Source organism: Bubalus kerabau, chromosome 4 (genome assembly GCF_029407905.1).
Source record: "Bubalus kerabau isolate K-KA32 ecotype Philippines breed swamp buffalo chromosome 4, PCC_UOA_SB_1v2, whole genome shotgun sequence".
NCBI classification, from domain to species: domain Eukaryota; kingdom Metazoa; phylum Chordata; class Mammalia; order Artiodactyla; family Bovidae; genus Bubalus; species Bubalus kerabau.
In genome coordinates, this window is record NC_073627.1 from 21056212 (window position 1) to 21075118 (window position 18907).

At 39.4% G+C, this 18907-nt stretch overlaps 2 protein-coding genes across 10 annotated transcripts in view; one reads left to right on the forward strand and one right to left on the reverse strand.

Moving 5' to 3' along the window:
* NBR1 (NBR1 autophagy cargo receptor) overlaps positions 1–8937 on the reverse strand; it is a 30722-nt gene extending 21785 nt beyond the window's left edge. The window contains exons 1-5 of one of the 5 annotated variants that reach the window (XM_055575780.1): positions 8460–8937; positions 5057–5167; positions 3784–3846; positions 3045–3063; positions 2257–2279 (exon numbers count right to left, since the gene is read on the reverse strand). In XM_055575780.1, the coding sequence (XP_055431755.1) occupies positions 2257–2279; positions 3045–3063; positions 3784–3846; positions 5057–5158 (207 nt within the window). In that variant the 5' untranslated portion in view covers positions 5159–5167; positions 8460–8937. Of the gene's footprint in view, positions 1–2256; positions 2280–3044; positions 3064–3783; positions 3847–5056; positions 5168–8095; positions 8354–8459 lie in introns of those variants that run through there. The other 4 variants (XM_055575781.1, XM_055575782.1, XM_055575783.1 and 1 more) reach the window with 4 other exon arrangements.
* Positions 8294–18907, forward strand: part of BRCA1 (BRCA1 DNA repair associated) — a 71637-nt gene continuing 61023 nt past the window's right edge. Inside the window, exons 1-4 of one of the 5 annotated variants that reach the window (XM_055575778.1) lie at positions 8351–8420; positions 8993–9262; positions 10133–10243; positions 15162–15215. In XM_055575778.1, the coding sequence (XP_055431753.1) occupies positions 10164–10243; positions 15162–15215 (134 nt within the window). In that variant the 5' untranslated portion in view covers positions 8351–8420; positions 8993–9262; positions 10133–10163. Of the gene's footprint in view, positions 8421–8992; positions 9263–9570; positions 9678–10132; positions 10244–15161; positions 15216–18907 lie in introns of those variants that run through there. The other 4 variants (XM_055575774.1, XM_055575775.1, XM_055575776.1 and 1 more) reach the window with 4 other exon arrangements.

Consider the following 18907-nt stretch of genomic DNA (forward strand, 5'->3'; position numbering starts at 1 on the left):
CTTGACCTGCCTCCTGAGAAATCTTTATGGAGGTCAAGAAGCAACAGTTAGAACTCAATATGGAACAACAGAGAAATTGGGAAAGGAGTACATCTAGGAGACGTACACTGTCACCCTGCTTATTTAACTTATATGCAGAGTATATCATGTGAAATGCTGGGCTGGATGAAGCATAAGCTAGAATCGCGATTGCTGGGAGAAATATTAATAATCTCAGACATGCAGATGACACCACCCTTATGGCAGAAAGTGAAGAAGAACTAAACAGCCTCTTGATGAAAGTCAAAAAGGAGAGTGAAAAAGTTGGCTTAGAAGTCAACATTCAGAAAGCTAAGATCATGGAATCCAGTTCCATCATTTCATGGCAAACAGATGGGGAAACAATGGAAACAGTGCAACTTTATTTTTTGGGGCTCCAAAATCACTGCAGATGGTGACCACAGCCATGAAATTAAAAGATGCTTGGTCCTTGAAAGAAAAGCTATATTTTCTAGCTTTTCAAACCTAGACAGCATATTAAAAAGCAGAGACATTACTTTGCTGACAAAGATCCATCTAGTCAATGGTTTTTCCAATAGTCACGTATAGATTTGAGAGTTGGATCATAAAGAAAGCTGAGCACCGAAGAATTGATGCTTTTGAACTGTGGTATTGGAGAAGACTCTTGAAGAGTCCCTTGGACTGCAAGGAGATCCAACCAGTCCATCCAAAAGGAAATCAGTCCTGAATCTTCATTGGAAGGACTGATGCTGAAGCTGACACTCCAATACTTTGGCCACCTGATGCGAAGAACTGACTCACTGGAGAAGACCCCAACGCTGGGAAAGATTGAAGGCAGGAGAAGAGACGACAGAGGATGAAATGGATGACATCACCGACTCAATGGACATGAGTTTGAGTAAGCTCCGGGAGTTGGTGATGGACAGGGAAGCCTGGAGTGCTGCAGTCCACGGGTCACAAAGCGTTGGACATGATTGAGCGACTGAACTGATGCGCACATGCACGTGCGCACACACACAGACAGACACAACCAGCTTACCAGGTATAGTCTGTCAACTCCTATTCTAGGCCAGAAACCAAGAAGCTTTTTCTAAAATACTTGGTAGAGTCTGTGAAAAAAATTGCTCAAGAAACAACTATAATGAAACTGTGTCAAAATATAAATGTGGGATTTTAAATATTATATAGTAATTATGTAAAAACTATGCATATAAAAGAAGTCTTGCTTCCTAGGGCAAGACAGGCTTATATAAACTCTAGACTCCTGATATCCAAGATTTCTGACTGAATGGGTACAATAGTGAATGTGGGAAAGGTAGAGGAATTCTGAAGTTTTAAAAAGACTTTTTTAGTGAAACTACTGTAGCTTCTGAGAATTGGGAAATCGAAAAGCTGGGAGAGTTGAAGAACAGTAAAGGGGTGTTAGGGAACATCATGTGAGAACAGCTTAAAAGCAAAGAGCAAACAGGAAGATCGCATGAAAACTGGAGCAGAGAGAAATTATAAAGCATGTGAAATTCTTAACACAGATGGGTATTTCAACTGTGAGAAACCAGGAGAGGACATGGATATCTAAAACCAAGAGACTGGCTGGGAAATAAAGATTTCTCAGTAAAAAAACAAGAAAAAATTGGCTAAATGTTTGAAACAAGTGGCACCTAGAACAGCAGTTTTGACCATGAACTGGAAAGGGTAAATCCAGCTCCTGATTTAAAAAAAGAATCTTGCCTTTCCCTTCTTCTCTCCCTAGACCAAAAGTGATATGGAAAATGACTTAATCTGGATTAGAAGTTCAAAAAGGATAGTCAATGAAACGTCAGCTTAGCACACTTTAAATAAGTGACCTTGAGGAATGCTCTAATTGATCACTGACAAACAAGAGGCTAGTTGTAACTGCATGGTTACACCTTAAATTCTTCCACATTATAGTGTAATATTCTACAGGAAACAAAGTGAAGGAAGGAGATGAAAAGTATGAATCAGAAAGCATCAATCCGGAGTTTTTTGAATTCTGAAATGCCAGGATGGCGGCTTCGAGATCAGCAATATGAGATGCCATGATCAACAGAAAGAATCTTTACATTAGGATGTACCTTTTGTTGCGTGGTATGCCAAACTCAACCCAGTCTCCCTAAAAATGGGTTTTGCTGTGTTTACAGTCATTAGTTTCTCCCCATGGCTAATGGAATTCAGGCTCAAGTTTTAGTCCATAAATATTTTTTGAATTATTTGAAAATTAGATGAAATAATCATTACCTTAAGTGCTTCTTCATATTCTCCTAAAAGGACAAAAATACATACTGTGATTTTTTTTTTTTTAACCAGCCCAAAAGATTCAATTAAGTACAGTAAATTCTTACTTTTAAAAATTCTTAGCTTACAAAAAAAAAAAATTTTTTTTTAGCTTACAATTGTTATACACAAACAGCTATTACCTTTTAGCTGACAAACTCCCTTCTCATGCTGTCATAAATAGAAGCTACTTGCAGATTAGTTCTCCCACTTAAATCCTTCTCTCTTTGCTACCGGAGCCTTCCAATTACAAAAACTCAATCCAGTTCCCTTACACTAGGTTTAATGAAGCTCAGGACTCAAGAAAGTTCAAGGATAATGTTAATACTATCATTTCAGCCAGTTAAAAATATAACATTGTTCCTATGGAAAATGCACCCATGTTCTGAACAACCATCTTATTTATACATGGACTTTAACACATACACCAAGTCAAGGAAAAAAGCAATACCAGGATAACAAGTTAAATGTGTTGAACTGGGAAGTGTATTTTCAAAAGATTAGCATCTTAAATATAAGAGAACCTCTCATTAAAGAGGTCCTTTGGGTCCAATCAAGGTACCAACCTACACACAAAAACTGCTAAAAAATAAAAATTTGCCATGACTCTAATGCCCATGGGTAAATGAGTGCATTTATCCCAAATTCTACTCTATTACTGCAACAAGATTTGAGTGTAAATGGAAAGACCAATGCCCATGACCAGATTAAGATTTTTAAATAAAGCTCAATAGGTTTTCTTAGGGACTCACCTTGACTGTTGATGGATACCTGTAAGGAAAAAAAACAACAGTGAATTATAAGCCTCTCATCAACTAAGCAATTCAGCATATCCAGCCCCACAGGACAGATGCAAAATCTAGGTTAGCGGTTCCACTTTTCCAGTACCTGAACTAACTGTGAATAATTAATTTTATTGCTTAACTATTACATCTACCTTTATTTCGGGTCCACTGAGAAGCAGCATGGTATAGTGGCTAGGAGACTGGGCTTTGGAGCCAGAAAGTATGAAGTATGTGTATCAGAGGGTATGAATGGTACCCTACTCTACTACTTCCAAGCTTTTGCTCTTTTAGGCGAGGTTACTGAAACTGTGCCTCAGTTTCCTCATGAGTAAAACAGAAATGATGATAATAGTGTATACACATATAGCACTGTTGTTAGTGTGACACGTTATAACCACTCAATGAGGGTTTGCCATTATTTTTTATTATTATAGACTAAATAGCAGCTTGTGATATAGTTGAACATAAGATCACTATGTAGTTTTAAAAGTTATCTCTCAGATTTTCTTCTTCAATGTTGCTTTCCTATTTCTCAACTCCATTTCAGCTGCCACAAGTTGGCTTAGAACATGCAATTATCAAATATATTTAAATGCCTACACAAATGAGATAAACAGTATTCTGATATTTTTGAACACCATATCCCTCTTGAGAAATAAGATTCTCATTCTGGATACCTGGTCATGGGTACTATAATATACTTTACCTCTTCATTTTCCTCATCCAAATATTTTATTTGAATAGTGTTCAGATCAAACGAAACTTTTACCTGCAAATAAAATGTTCACACTATATGATCAAGTTATCAAAAAGGCAGGTTGCAATAGAACCCTAGAAATCATAATATAAAGGATGGACAGGGACTGCCCTGGTAGTCCAGTGCTAAGATTCCACGCTCCCAATGTAGGGGACCTGGATTCGATCCCTGGTCAGGGAACTAGATCCCACATGCCGCAACTAAGAGTACATACAGGGCTGTTAACACTGATTACTCCTGAAGAGGTTGAAAAAGTGGGTGAAGGGTGAGGGGAGTGGAGGGATATTAATCTTTTCATTATATATATCTGGATTGTTTCATTTCTTATAACAGGCACATATTATACTTTTATAATTTAAAATTTACCATAAAGAAAAAAGGCAAGCTGTCAGCTCATTTAACTATTAGGAAAAGAAAGATAGCTGTTTTTGATTTTCAGATCATTTGACAAACAAGCTCCAACTTTCTGGATAATCATCTGTCCAGGCAGTATAAATAAATATAAAGAAATCTTTCCCAGAAGACAGAGGACTAGATCAGATCATCTTTTGAGGTCCCTCCACCATGTCTTACCATAACACATAACCTAGTAAAAGTAGGTTTTTAACCAAAGTGTTTCATTAGACAAACACAGTTACACAGGAAGTAAAACATTCACTATCGCAAATCAAACAAAAACAGAACAAAGGGCAAACCTAGAGGAGGAAAGGCACTACCAGTAACAACAAAAGGAACAGAATGAGCTGCCGTGTGAACATCTGTGGCAGTTTTCCTGCTCAACTCTGAGACACTCATCCTCTTGACCTACCAATAAAAGCAACTGATCAGATCTTGAGAAACACAAATTGTATCTTTGGTGGTTCAAAACCCACAGTAACCTGTCTGCTCTCAATCAAGAGAATGTTAACCTGAGGGCTGGTTAGGGTGGGGCCCACACCAATTCATTCCTTAGGCTGTTATCTAGAAGGAAAGAATTTCTAAGTCATATTTCACTTAAAAAAATAGTTTTACCTTTCCTTTCTAAACTCTTCAAGATGAATTTGTTTCCTCTATCAGGTACATCTATATGAACACCGAACTCTTGACAAAAATTATTTTCCAAAAGGTTCAGAAATGGTAAGTATGACAGACTTTACAGCTAAGAAGCATGGCTAAAAATAACTACTTTAGGGGAAAATATCCCTGCTTAAAGGATGAAGAAACAAAACAAAGTAACACTCACCATAGCTTCCACATCAGCCCAAGTTGTATTTTCTGGGTCAGAAACTAGAAAGCTTTGAGTTTCATTTTTAAAAGTCACATTTAGTGTAACCTGTGGTTCCATGTTGTGGGGCTAGAAAAGACAAGGATGGGTGAGGGAGAGAAAACACATTAGACAGGTTCTGTAAATGCATAAACATTCAGTCAGCTAATATCTGTGAGGACCTAATATGGGCTAGGCTAGGAGGACACAGCAGTGGATGAGAAGATAATGTCCCTGCTCTTCTGCTATTTACAGTCTAATAGGTGGTTTAAAACAAATCTCATTGCCATATGTTTGCAAAGAGAATGTAAATTTTGGTCACATTCATAGAAATCATCTAACATTTGTAAAATCCTTTGGATTTTATGAACTTTATGATGACTGCTTAATTAAACACATACCTGCTGTTACATATCTACTAGTAGGATACCAGGATGAGTAAGGGTAGGACTGTACCCTTGGGGAATTTATATTCCTAAAGCTTGAAAGAGATGTTCTAATACATTTTTCTTGGAAAAGATGCCTTTTCCTAAACTGAGCAACCTAGGGTCTCTATTAGATCTATTTTAACAATTTAGAGGCTGAAACACTAGCCAAGAAACTACACAGGTATAGCACTCAACACCCTTTATTCAAGTTCTTTTTTTTTTTTTGGCAGTCTACTTTTTTTCTTTTATGGAGAATTTGAAATATACATAAAAGTGGAGAATAGTGATGATCTAACTATAATGATCAACTCAAAGTTACCCTCATTTCATCTATACTCTTCCATACCCCCAATATGGATTGACTATAGTCAACTAATGTTTAAAATCTAACTATTATGGGAAAATTTAAACCTTTACAAAAGAAGAGAGATAAATATACAATGAACCTTGAAAGACCCATCGACTGTCTTCATAATTACCAGCAACTCAGAACTAATCTTGTTATAGCAATGCCCTTTCCCTACCGGATTATTTTATTATTATTGTTTTTATTTCTTGGCCACATCATGCCACATGCAGGATCTTAGTTCCCCAACCACGGATCAAATCTTGTCCCCTGCATTGGGAGCGTGGAGTCTTAACCACTGGACTGCCAGGGAAGTCCTTCTACTGGATTATTTGACAGCCATCATTTTATCCATAAAATAATTGAGGGTTTTACCTCTCAAAGAATTTTACTTACAAATTGCTAGACTGTTTTTTATGATTTTATAAAAAAGTTTAAATCTAAACGTAAGTTGTAATGTAAAAGAACAGCCTTTTCATGTTTCATATTTTTTTTTTTTAAACATATTCATTAATGAATCCTGACTAAGCATCTACAGATTCAGATTCTGCTCCAGGCACAGACACTGCAGAGGACCAAGATTAAGTCTCAGGAGTTTACAGTGAAGAAGGGAGGGAGTAAAGTGATTTAGAAGAGCTGGATTCCAGATAGCTCTGGCACATTACTAGCCATGTAAGTGTGAGCAGGTCATTTAAACTCTGAGCTTCAGTTTCTGAACCTGTAAAATAAGCCTGAGATTTCCATTTTGCTAACCTCACAATGCTATCATAAGGATTAAGTAAAAATGTGTATGCTGGTTCTTTGAAAACAGTACTTAAACATGAGAGTTATTATTATATAAATCAGCCTTTAGAATGTGACATAGTGCTGTTTTCCACAGTATAATGAACTGCCCTGTGAAACAATACAACTGTGAGACTGTCATTAAAAAGGACCTTGAACTCTGAGAATCAGGGATTTGGGGGGATTTTTTTGTAAATACAAACACAAACATCCCCCAACTTTTTCCAATCTCTGTCTCCACCTAGAGCCAAGAGCGTTATCAAAATAGTTTCTGGCACCAATCCTGCTGCACCCCCAGAATGCAATTCTTGGGGTCCTTAAAATGTGGACAAAACTCTTGTCAACGCCCCAGAATCCTGGGCAAAAAAATTGGGGCGACTGACTAATTCATTCTGCCTATTGGATCTTCTAAAACACATTTCTCAGTTTTCAACTTCTGAGAAACACAATTCCACACTTTTGAGAATCCAAAAGGAAGCTAACCTTCTTCCCTCTTTCTCAAATTACACAACTGGAAATAAGTTTAGATACTTTGGAGCTCATCCAGCTGGCTGACTAGGGAGGTGAAAACAGGAAGTGGGAGATTCTAGTTTAGCTGGACTATAGCCTGGCCTTCAAAAAGAGTCGCCTATTTATTTGCCTTGGATGTGAAATTCTTTCAGCAAGAGCATTAGTCTTCAACTTGTGAAAATACCAAAGCTGTGGTTAGCGTCCTCTGTCACTGTAGTCAGTCAAGTCAGGTAGCTGGGGCCTAGGCCTTCACCTTTCATTAACTGGATTATATTAAATTCATGCTCTGGCTCAGCTTTCCCTGGCACAAGTCAGCTTTTCCTCTAAGTGGATTTTTCCAGGATCTCAAACATCCCTTTAATGAAGTTGACCTGGAACCTGAGCTTTGATTACTGTCTCCACCTGAGGCCTATCCTGGAGTTAAAATGTGTGACCTGAAAGCTGTGTGTTCCATAAAAAGGAAAAACGGTGCCTTTCCAATACCAGAGGTCCCGGAACAAGGAGACTTCCTTGTGAGGCTCCCCAAAAGTGGGATGAGGGGGAGTGAGGAGGCTGTATGGGCAATGTCATCTTTTTTTTTTTTTCTTGCAGACTTCATCCTAGTCTTCCAGTTATCGTTTCCTAGCACTCCTTGTCCCGAAGACAGTGTCACCACCCCCTGAGGACTCTCTCGTTTCCTCTGCCCAGGCCTTTTTTGTCCTGGGGGGAGTATCGGCGTCCTTCACCAGAAGCTAGGCGTTCTGAACCACGGACCCTCCGTCCCTCCTGTGGTATCCGCCCCCTCGGCCCCTCAGAACACGAAAGGCTTTCCCATCTGGCCACTGAAAGATCGGTTGTCCAAGTCACGGAAGAAGTCGCCCCTCTCCTTTGGAGGCTTCCTCCCGTGAACTTCCCCAAGTCCTCTCAGTGAGACGTGACACCACCCCTAGGTAACCGCAGTTGTTTCCTTACCAGCTTTCCGCCCCCGGGGGGCGCCTGCCGGAGGCCAATGCAAGAACCGTACGCTGCCAGCTCTCCTGCTATCCCCTGCGGGGTGAATCTAACATGGCGGACAGAGACAGGGCCTAGTCCCCAGGTTCTCTGAGTTTTCGACAAGATGATTGGTTCTTACCAAGTGTCCCTCAAAACTACAGCCCCACTGATTGGTCGAAGATAAGTTTGCGGGGGCGGGGCAGGAGGAGCTTGACCCTCACAACAATAACAAACACGGGGCACAGGGGCGGAACTGGGAGTGCGCAGCCGTGGGCCGGGGCCCCGGATGATTTCCCCTTCCCAGGTAAAAAACGCGCCCGTTGCATTTCTTTAGGTCACCGACCTTCGAGGACGACTTGCTGGAGATTCGCGGGGCTGGATGGGGACTGTAGTCTTACTAGGACTTGTAGGTTCTTTACTCGATATACGAAAACATAACACTCCAATCCATATCTGTTGACATGCATAAAAGCGCGAAGCTCTTCAATTTATCAACTGAGTTGTTAGACTCGTGTCTGCCTCCCGTATCGGAAGTTCCTCTCCATAAGATTACAGTTTCCAAGGAACACTGTGGCCAAGGCCTTTTGATCCGCAATGCATGCTGGAAATCGTAGTTTTCCCCTCACAACCCTATTTACCTAAACTTGAAACTCCCATTGCGGCGGAAAGGGTGAGGGAGCTGGGCCTCTCCTGCGACTGCTTTAGGCACTATCATGCGCTCATATTCGGGGTCCAGGGAGCGATCTCGACCTTAGTACAGCAATTACTGTGACGTAATAACCCTCAACTGGAAGCGTAGAAGTGAGAGGGAGTGCGCCTATTAGAAAACTCCGGGAGAACTTGGTCTCTTCCGTCTCTTTCTAATTACGTAAATAGGGAAAGAATGGATAACCAATCGGGAGCCCCCGAGAGACTCAGCACTTTCTGCTCCGCCCTTCAGTTACGTGTCCGGTTCTTGCATTCTGAGAGGCTCTCGCTCGCGGCAGCCGCCGGTTTCCGTGGCAACAGTAAAGCGCGGGAATTACGGATTAGTTGAAACTGAGACTGCGCGGTGTGAGCTCTCGGGACCCAGGACTGTCCGGGGGCTCTTTCAGAGAACTGGGCCTCTGGGCCTAGGAAGCCCGGACCTCTTGTTCTGGGTAAAAGGTGAGAGAACCGTGGGGAAGGGAGAGCGGCCCGTGGGGTGCTCTGGGGCAGTAAACAGGTGTGGGGAGAGCCGGGGAGAGGTGACTCCTGAAGGCGAGCAAGACGGATGTTATCGGGCGGGGGGCGGGCGGAAGGTGGAGCCTGAGAAGCCTAAGATGTTGAATCTGGGGAAGTCGTGGGGAAAGGGTCTATTTGTGGGTCACGGGATCTAGGGGGAGGTGTAGATGATAAGGGCGGGGGCAGGGTGTGTCCTAGGGGGAATCCTGATGGGTCCTGAGGGGGACGACATGGTATAAAAAGACGAGCTGGTATATTTGAGAAAGGGACCCTGAGGGAAAACGGGGGCAGGACTGTATCTGGGAAGAGGAAGAGAAAGGCCTTTGTGCGAGGCAGAGCCCTTAAGAACATGATTCTTGTGAGTTTCTGTGAAGGGGCCAGAAGGAAGTAGAGGGAGGAGCCTCCATAGGCCCAGATGCTGCTGGTACCGATGTTTCTGAGGAGAATCCTGAGTGTAGGCCAGTGGGAAAATCTGGGGAAGGACAGGGCTAGGAGCGTTGGTTGGTGTTGATTTTTATTTTAAGGACGAGAAAGAAAACAACTGTGATGATTGGAGAAATAGGAGGTTACATCACTCACCCAGTCACCCCACTGTGGCTTTCCTTTTCTTGGAGAACGAAAAAAAATCAAAAGGAAATGGTTGGAGGCTAGATGTGCACAAATAGAATTGAAATGGTCTTAATTACACAAAACGTTTAGAATTTTTTAAAAAATAAGGCTTTGGTCATTAGTTCTATGGTCTGATTCTAAAGCATTCCAATCTTAAATAACACTTAATGAAACTAAACTGTTGTTTATATAACCATTTTAAAGTGATTTATTTAGTGCATTGGAACACGAAGAAATGGATTTATCTGCGGATCATGTTGAAGAAGTACAAAATGTCCTTAATGCTATGCAGAAAATCTTAGAGTGTCCAATATGGTAAGTTGAAAATTTATTAATTTGAGATTCTTCTTGAATATCCAATATATCCTATGCAAATGAATGGAATTGACCTTAAGATGGTAAGGAGAAAAATTGTTATGTTTGTTAAGATTAAGCTATTAAAGTTGCTGCTTTTCTTAGCTGAAGACCTTTAAGAATATAGGAAATTTCTCCATTTTTTCCACTTGGGCTCTCCCTTTCCCTTTCTGTCACCTCAGCACACACAGCTCCCTGTCTTGAATGTCCACAAAGTGTCTTGATTGGTTCTACCAATGTAGAACCAGGGATCTGGTTTAGCTTAAGTGATATTTGGAGTTTTCATCCAGCTCTGTAACTAGCTTGATTACTTGGAATGGACATAATTGATAATGGGAATATAAAATCACGAATGCTTGATGTCAGTGAGTGGGTATGTCCTGGGAAAACCTTTGGCTGAAATTAGCCCTGTATATTTAAATGAGAATACTGCAAGTCCTCAAAACCTTTAGCCAGTTTCTTTGACTTTTATACCCCTTCATTTATTTAACAATTTTTATTTTCGTACAATTTTTAAAGATTGCTCTCCATTTACAGTTATTATAAAAGATTGGCTATATTCCCTATGTTGTGTTGGTTTGGCCAAAAACTTCATTCAGTTTTCCTGTAGGATGATGTGGAAAAACATGAACAAACTTTTTGGCCATCCCAATGTACTACATCTTTGTAGCCTGTCTTACACCTCTCACCGCCCAATCCTATTGTGCCCCTCCCCACTCTTAGACATTATGAGTGAACCTTTGTTTTTCTTTATCTACAATATAAGGAGGGGACTAGAATTCTAAAGACTTATAATTTACATACAGTGAAATGCAGAAAACATAAGTGTACAAGTCTTTGACTTTGGATAAGTGTATGTGTCTTTGTAACCCAGTCAAGATATGGAATATTTTTTTCAACCCCAGAAAGTTATCTTGTGTAGATTCAGGAGCTCTTAACTTACTGACCCTCCACGACCCTTGGAGGCCTATAGATACAGCTATATTCCTATATAGTTTCTTAATGAAATTTTATATCTTGTATTTTATATATTTAAAGACATTACTGTGAGACGGGGATTCATGAGCTTTATCAGCTGCCGAAAGGAGTCAATGGTACAACAAAGGTTATGAACCCCAGGCTAAATGGTCTCAATGGTATCTATTAAATAAATTAAAATAAATCTATAAAATAAATTAAAAACCATATCTCAGAATTTCTTGGTGAAAAGCCAGAAAGGAAATTTAGAAAGTTTATTGATTACCCTCTCTCCTCTTATTCTCTGGTCATTCTGTCCTCTTCACTGATCTTCAGACATTGTCCTGTGTCTGAACTTTTTTGCTTGCTGCTCCCTCTGCCTACAACGTTCTTCCCCTAGTAATTGCATGGCTCACAAATCTTGATGGAAATACCATCTTTCAAAGAGGCAGACAGTGTTAATTCGAAATTGAAACACTCCCACCCTCAACATACTCTATCCCCCTTTCCTCCATAATGCTTAATTTTTTCGTAACTCATTACTACCTGACATTCTGTATCATTTATCCTTTTTCTCAACCCCTACAGAATATAAACTCTGGGCAGGGGTTTTTTGTTTTATTTACATTGTATCATCAGTAGTTAGAACAGCATCTGGGACATAATAGCCACTCAGTCGACATTTGTTGAAGGTGTTAATAAACTAAATTGGTTCTTTGATATAGTTGAGTTTTTTAATATGGTGATAGTGGTGAGTATTATTCAAAAAATAATCTGGAAAGTTGCACCTTTCCTTTGTTCTTCATGAAAGTTGTTTTTCATATTTGGAGTCAAGAAAATAATACGAAAGAAATGCAAGTTGTGTTTTCAGAGAGAAACAAAATTTATAAGTAACCTACCTTCCGCTTTCCTGGCCCTCAACATTTCAGCTAAACAAGAACCCAAGCTGAATGAGCTTTACAGCCAAATTTATGAGCCATCAGAGCCAGGAAAGCAGGAAATGACAATTGGGGGAAAATTACTTTTGAAACAGCATAAAACTTATTCATGATAATTACAAAGAGTGATCAAAAAGTCCTTAATAATATGGTATTTGGGTCCATTTACTTTACAATTTCCATGAGACTCAGTCATAATATTATATTCTTTCTCATTCTGGCAAATTAATCCATCAATTAAAAATCTCAGATAAAGTAAAAATTAAAGACGTGAGAATGAAAGTTAATGTTAAATTTTATTATCAGTCAATTATTGTGTATTTTCCAGCTCTTTTTTTATTTTTTAGTCTGTTTTCTATTAGACATAAACATGGGTTTTTAAACTAAAACTATTCTTGGTTGTTGTTAAACCTTAAACTCATTTAAGTGTAGGATGGGAATCATATTTAGTTCATTTTTTTTTAAACGTTGCCCAGAACTACAATTTTCAGTTATGTTTTAATAAATGATTCCTGATTGTGACTGGAAACAGTATTACTTACGTTAGCGGTAGGGTAGGTTTCCATCTTTTCTGAGGTCTCAAGCTGAAATTCCTTCTGCTGGCCTCTGAGTCACTATTGGCATTTATTTCTGATAATTGGTTTTTTTTTCTAACTTTTTACATGAATATATAAATTCTTTGACTTTCAGAAGAGTTTGCTAAAGTGTGTATCCTAGTGGGTGGTATGGTTGTATTTCGAACCTAACCTAGCTGCTTTTTCCAATCATTTACCATGTTGGAAACTCAAAATGTAATTAGTAACTTACATTCAAAATGTAGAAGTAGGCCTAAAATATTTCCAGGTTTGAAGAATGTTTAAAAAATTCAAATCACTTTTATAGTAAACATTTACTCTCATCATGACCTAGAAGAAAACATTTACATTTTTTTTCTTTCATTCCCATTCTCCAGGCTTTTCCTTCATCAGTCATTACCTTTTTACATATTGGAATTTTCATCTGTTCAAAGTTTGTGTTTACAGTATGTTTGTATAGCTTAGTTTTTAATTACCATACTGAAATATAATTATTTCAATATTGAGTCAGTGGTGAGAATGAAAGCCATCTGGTATCATAGCTAAATCCAATTTCTCTTTTACTGAGAATTTCTTTTGCTATCTAGCCTATCTGAGGAATAATGATTTGGTAACAAATCAGAATTCTCTTTGTCCAGTTGTTTTTCTTCTTAAAATCACATTCAGTGCCAATAATACTAACATTGGTACAAATCATCTCAGGTTGTAAACATTTTCCCAAGTAGCATTTACTTTTGTTCTCACAATAGCCTTAAGACATTGGTAGAGTGGGTGACTGAGAAGGAAACTGAGCTTCAGGTAGAGTGGTTGGCCTGAGATCACTCTGCTAACAAAGAGAATTGCAGTAGAAACCCAGTCTTCTGACTTACTCTGGTATTTTTCTTTTCATTGCCCTATGCTGCGTCAGAAACCCCATGATTGCAAGAGTTATGTTACCGAACCTTCACAAGAGACTATTGTCCCCCAACTTTTCTTGTCATCCCTTTCTAAAATGTTAAATATTTAACAAGCCACATTCCTATCACATACACAGGTTACCTGTTCTTTGATGCTTTGCTTGGACTTTACCAAAAATCAGTTTCTGAAGCGCTCATTCAGAATAAACACCAGAGACTTAAAACAGCCTGTAGGTCCCTCCCTACTCAGGCCCCCAGCTACATCTCTGACCTCTTCCACTAGTATCTCCACCTTAATCATTCTATCCTGGCCCCTGGCCTACTCACTGTCCTTCAAAAACCCTGCGCATGGTCCTGCTCAGAGACTGTCTTCTCTGGTCCCCTGCTGAAATGTTCTTCCAACCTTTGCACAACTGGTTTCCTCACATTGCTCAGCTGTCCACCAGTGTCACCCTTTCATGAGACCTTTTTTGACTACCTTGTGTATACACCCCTCTCCCCAACACACTGTACCCCCTTTCCCCTTATCCTGGTTTATTTTTCTTTTTAGCACTATTCCCATATATCTTTGTTTCTCAACCAACTATCTACCACAGCTAGAATGTAAGTTCTATGAGGGCAGTCTTTATTTTGTTTGCTGCTGTATTTCTATCTCTGGGAGCAGTACTTGCACATAGGAGAAGCACAATAAATACTTAATAAATTGTTAAATGAATTAATCTCAGGAGTGCCTTGAAATTTTGTGGTTAGATGGGCAGGGATGGCAATTTGGATGATATATTTTCTTTTCTGGAGACTTTATTTTTGTAAGTGTATTGTTTTCTGAATTTTCTTCAGTGAGGGTTTTTTACAGTGTTCTTACAAAGTAATCACAAACCAAACATCATGTACCTCCTGCAGTGAAGTAATAAAAGTACACAGAACCATCTGTAAAGTGTTCTCGCCAAAAATTGAACCTGGTGTTGATCAAGCCTCGTTTACAGGAAGTAGAGATTAGAGGGACAAGTTAAACCATATTATAGCGTTATAATCAGCAAAATCCAGAATCTGGGAAATTCTACAGGTCAAATGACCTAGTTTTTAAAATAAATGACAAGGAAGGAAAAGAGAAGTCTGTAGATTAAAAGAAACTTGAGACATATCCACCAAATGCAGGATGTGTATCTTGTTTGGATCCTGACTTAAATGGATGTAATGATTAAATTTTTATAAGACAGTGAAGGAAATTGGAACATTAGTTGTATATTAGATGATGTTAAGGAAATTATTTTTTAGGAGTAATAATAGCTTCATGTTTATACTAAAAAAGTCCTTATCTGTTTTTTGGCTGCGCTGCACAGCTTGTGGGATCTTACCTAGTTCCTGACCAGGAATCGAACCCAAGTCCCCTGCATTGAGAGTGCAGAATCTTAACTACTGGATCACCAGGGTTAATTAATGTACCCCAGAATACACTTATTTTTAAATGAATTACTGACCTTTGTTTATTTTCTCCCCCCTCCCACCTTTCTAGTCTGGAGTTGATCAAAGAGCCTGTCTCTACAAAGTGTGACCACATATTTTGCAAGTAAGTTTGAATGTTTTATGTGGCTCCATCATTAGCTTTTGTACTTATTCTTCATAATACAGAAAACAACTACTGAAGCTTTAGCTTCTTCAATTATGTGGAAAAGAATTGTAAGTTGCCTGTAGCCATAGTTTGAGGTACAATATTGGCACATTTATCTAGTGGGATATGAAATTACTTTGAAGAGCTGTTTGTTTTTTGTGTCCAAGGGTGGAAGCAGATTGCAGGCAATTGTGAAATTAGCAAATTGTGTTTCACCTGTCCCAGTTTTCTCCTTTCTGTTCATTTCTGGATGTCCTTCTGCTCTCTGACCTCTACGGTTCAGTGTTTGCCTGCTTCATAATCCTCATGAAAATAGAGAATCTGATATCAGTTTATATTTAGGCTGAAATTCATTCATACCAGTGATTCAAGTTATATTTTTAAGGATCTTCTCCTTTGGAATGGATGTTTCCTTTTTTTTAAGCCAGTTGGGGTTTGTTTTTTTTTTTCCTTGTAGTTATTTATTTGTTTTGGCTGCACTGGGTCTTTGTTGCCACACTTTGGGCTTTCTCTATTGCAGTGAATGGGGTTACTCTCTAGTTACCATGTGCAGGCTTCTCATTGCAGTGGCTTTTCTTGTTTTGGAGCATGGGCTGTAGGATGCGCAGGCTCAGTAATTGTGGCGCGCAAGCTCAGTAATTGTGGCGTGCAGGCTTAGTTGCCCTGTGACATGTGGAATCTTCCTGGACCAGGGATTGAACTGGTGTCTCCTGCATTGATAGGCGAATTCTTATCCGCTGGACCACCAGGTAAGTCCATGGATATGTTTCTTGGATAGAAGAATTTCAGAAAAGTTTGGTAGGTAATTTTGTAGAATAAGGGTTTTCTCCTTTCCCTGATGTTAAACTATGATTGAGACTTGCCCTGAATGCCAATTGTTTTTAAGTTTTTTTTCTATTTTAATTGGAAAGCTATGTCCATGGTAATGAGTCTACTAGCGTAAAAGGTTGTATGATGCAAAGTATTCTTTGCTCCTACCTCAAAACCCCTGCCTCCCCCTCCATCCCCAGGAGGGGGAAAAATCAATTTCTTAAGTAAGAAATTTTTAAATTCAAAAGTTTGTAACTTAGGACTCCTGAATGGTTTTCTTTAATTTCCTAAAATTATATTGAATTTTAAGTTCAATTATATTAAAAACTATGGGCCTGTGCAATTTTCTGGGAAGATACTTCATAATTTTCATCAGCTTGGAATGTTACTATAACCTAAAAATTCCTGAAAAACTTCTCATTTAAGAATAATGAGATGAGAGGGAGATTCAAGAGGGAGGTGACAAATGTATACCTATGACCAATTCATGTTGATGTATGGCAGAAACCAACACAATATTGTAAAGCAATTATCCTTCAATTAAAAATAAATTAATAAAAAAAATTATTGGAAAAAAAGGACTAACTGGAACTGGAGGAAACCTTCCCTTTGGAGGAATATCCTCTGAGCCCAAGGCTGCCAGCTGGCCAGCCCCTTCCTTCCTCTGAATCTTACTTTCTTCTTGCTATTTAGCTGTCTCAGTAAGGATCCAGAGGCCATTTCCATGGCCTCTCACACCTTTCCCAGGACAGCCCACTGGCCTAGCTCTCTTCCCAGCAGTTTCCTTCTCATTCCTCAGGCCCGTCTCCCTGGTCAGGTGCCAAGGCAGCAAGGCTTTATCACTGCTTCAAGAATTTTTAATTTTGTGGCCTCTAGAGGGAAGCGTCTCAAACTATCTGTGGTATAGGGGCAGTTTTTTTGTAGATCAATTTTTTTTTTAAGAAACTTTTTTTTTCTAATTTTTTTTTGGCTGTGCTGGGTCTTCATTGCTGTGCTCAGGCTTTCTGTAGTTGTGGTGAGCAGGGACTACTCTCTGGTTGTAGTACATGGGCTTCTCGTTGTGGTGGCTTCTCTTGTTTTGGTGGGTGGGTTTCAGTAGTTGCGGGATCCTAGTTTAGTTGTCCTGTGGCATGTGGCATCTTCCTGGACCAGCGGTCAAATCCATATCCCCTTCATTGGCAGGCAGTCTTAATTATTGGGTCACCAGGGAAGTGTGATCAATACTTTTGTAAAACATTTTAAAGTCCCAGTATTTAAAAGGTTACACACACCAAAAAAAGTAAAGAAAAGAAAAGGTTACAGAGCGCTGAAGACTAACCTTTTAAATGCTGGGACTCTCACTGTTGTTTGACAAGAATCTTTCTGAAATGTCCTGTATGCTTCCCTATCACCTGGAATAATGAATACACAGTATTGTAGTGTGTAAAGGAGAGATTAAATTATGAACATTCATTTCTTTGAGAGCCTGTGGAAAAAGGCACTTTTACAGACAGAGGAAGTAATAGGACCAGAGGTATGAAGAGAAGAAAGAATACGTGCAGGAAAAAGAAACTAACTTTTCCTGTGTATTCCGTTCAGTTCAGTCGCTCGCTCAGTCGTGTCTGACTCTTTGTGACCCCATGAACAGCACAACCAGGCCTCCCTGTCCATCACCAACTCCTGGAGTTCACACAAACCCATGTCCATTGAGTCGGTGATGCCATCCAACCATCTCATTCTCTGTCGTCCCCTTCTCTTCCTGCCCTCAATCTTTCCCAGCATCAGGGTCTTTTCAAATGAGTCAGCTCTTCTCATCAGATGGCTAAAGTATTGGAGTTTCAGCTTCAACGTCAGTCCTTCCAATGAACACCCAGGACTGATCTCCTTTAGGATGGACTGGTTGGATCTCCTTGCAGTCCAAGGGACTCTCAAGAGTCTTCTCCAACACCACAATTCAAAAGCATCAATTCTTTGGCGCTCAGCTTTCTTTATAGTCCAACTCTCACATCCATACATGCCTACTGGAAAAACCACAGCCTTGACTAGACGGACCTTTGTTGGCAAAGTAATGTCTCTGCTTTTTAATATGCTGTCTAGGTTGGTCATAACTTTCCTTCCAAGGACTATGCGTCTTTTAAGTTCATGGCTGCAGTCACCATCTGCAATGATTTTGGAGCCCAGAAAAATAAAGTCAGCCACTGTTTCCCCATCTATTTGCCATGAAGTGATGGGACTGGATGCCGTGATCTTAGTTTTCTGAATGTTGAGCTTTAAGCCAACTTTTTCACTTTCCTCTTTCACTTTCATCAAGAGGCTCTTTAGTTCCTCACTTTCTGCCATAAGGGTGGTGTCATCTGCATATCTGAGGTTATTGATATTTCTCCTGGCAATCTTGATTCCAGCTTGTGCTTCCTCCAGCCCAGCCTTTCTCATGATGTACTCTGTATATAAATTAATAGAGAGGAGCTGTACTAGAAGAGAAAGGAGCCCTCAGAGGGGAGATACTTGCAAAACAGAGAAGGTGCAAGAAGAGACAGAAGGGACTGAAATAGAAAAGGGATGCAAGAAAGAGAAATGTTATTTATGAACAGTAATGAAGGAAAAGGAAATTAATCCTATAGAAAGATTTTGAGATAGAGTAGGTGTGGTTGAGGTAGTTGAGCTCAGTGAAGTTGGAGGTGAAGACATCTGTTGAGATTGAGAAGGTTAAATAAAGTTGGTAACTAGAGGAGAGTGAAAAAGGCTTGCAATTCTTAATATGGAGGATATGACAAGCAGAAAAGGCAGCCATATTTTAAGTGGTATATTAGAATTAAAATTGTAATATAATGCCTGTGTGATATATCAACTTTTCATGAAGT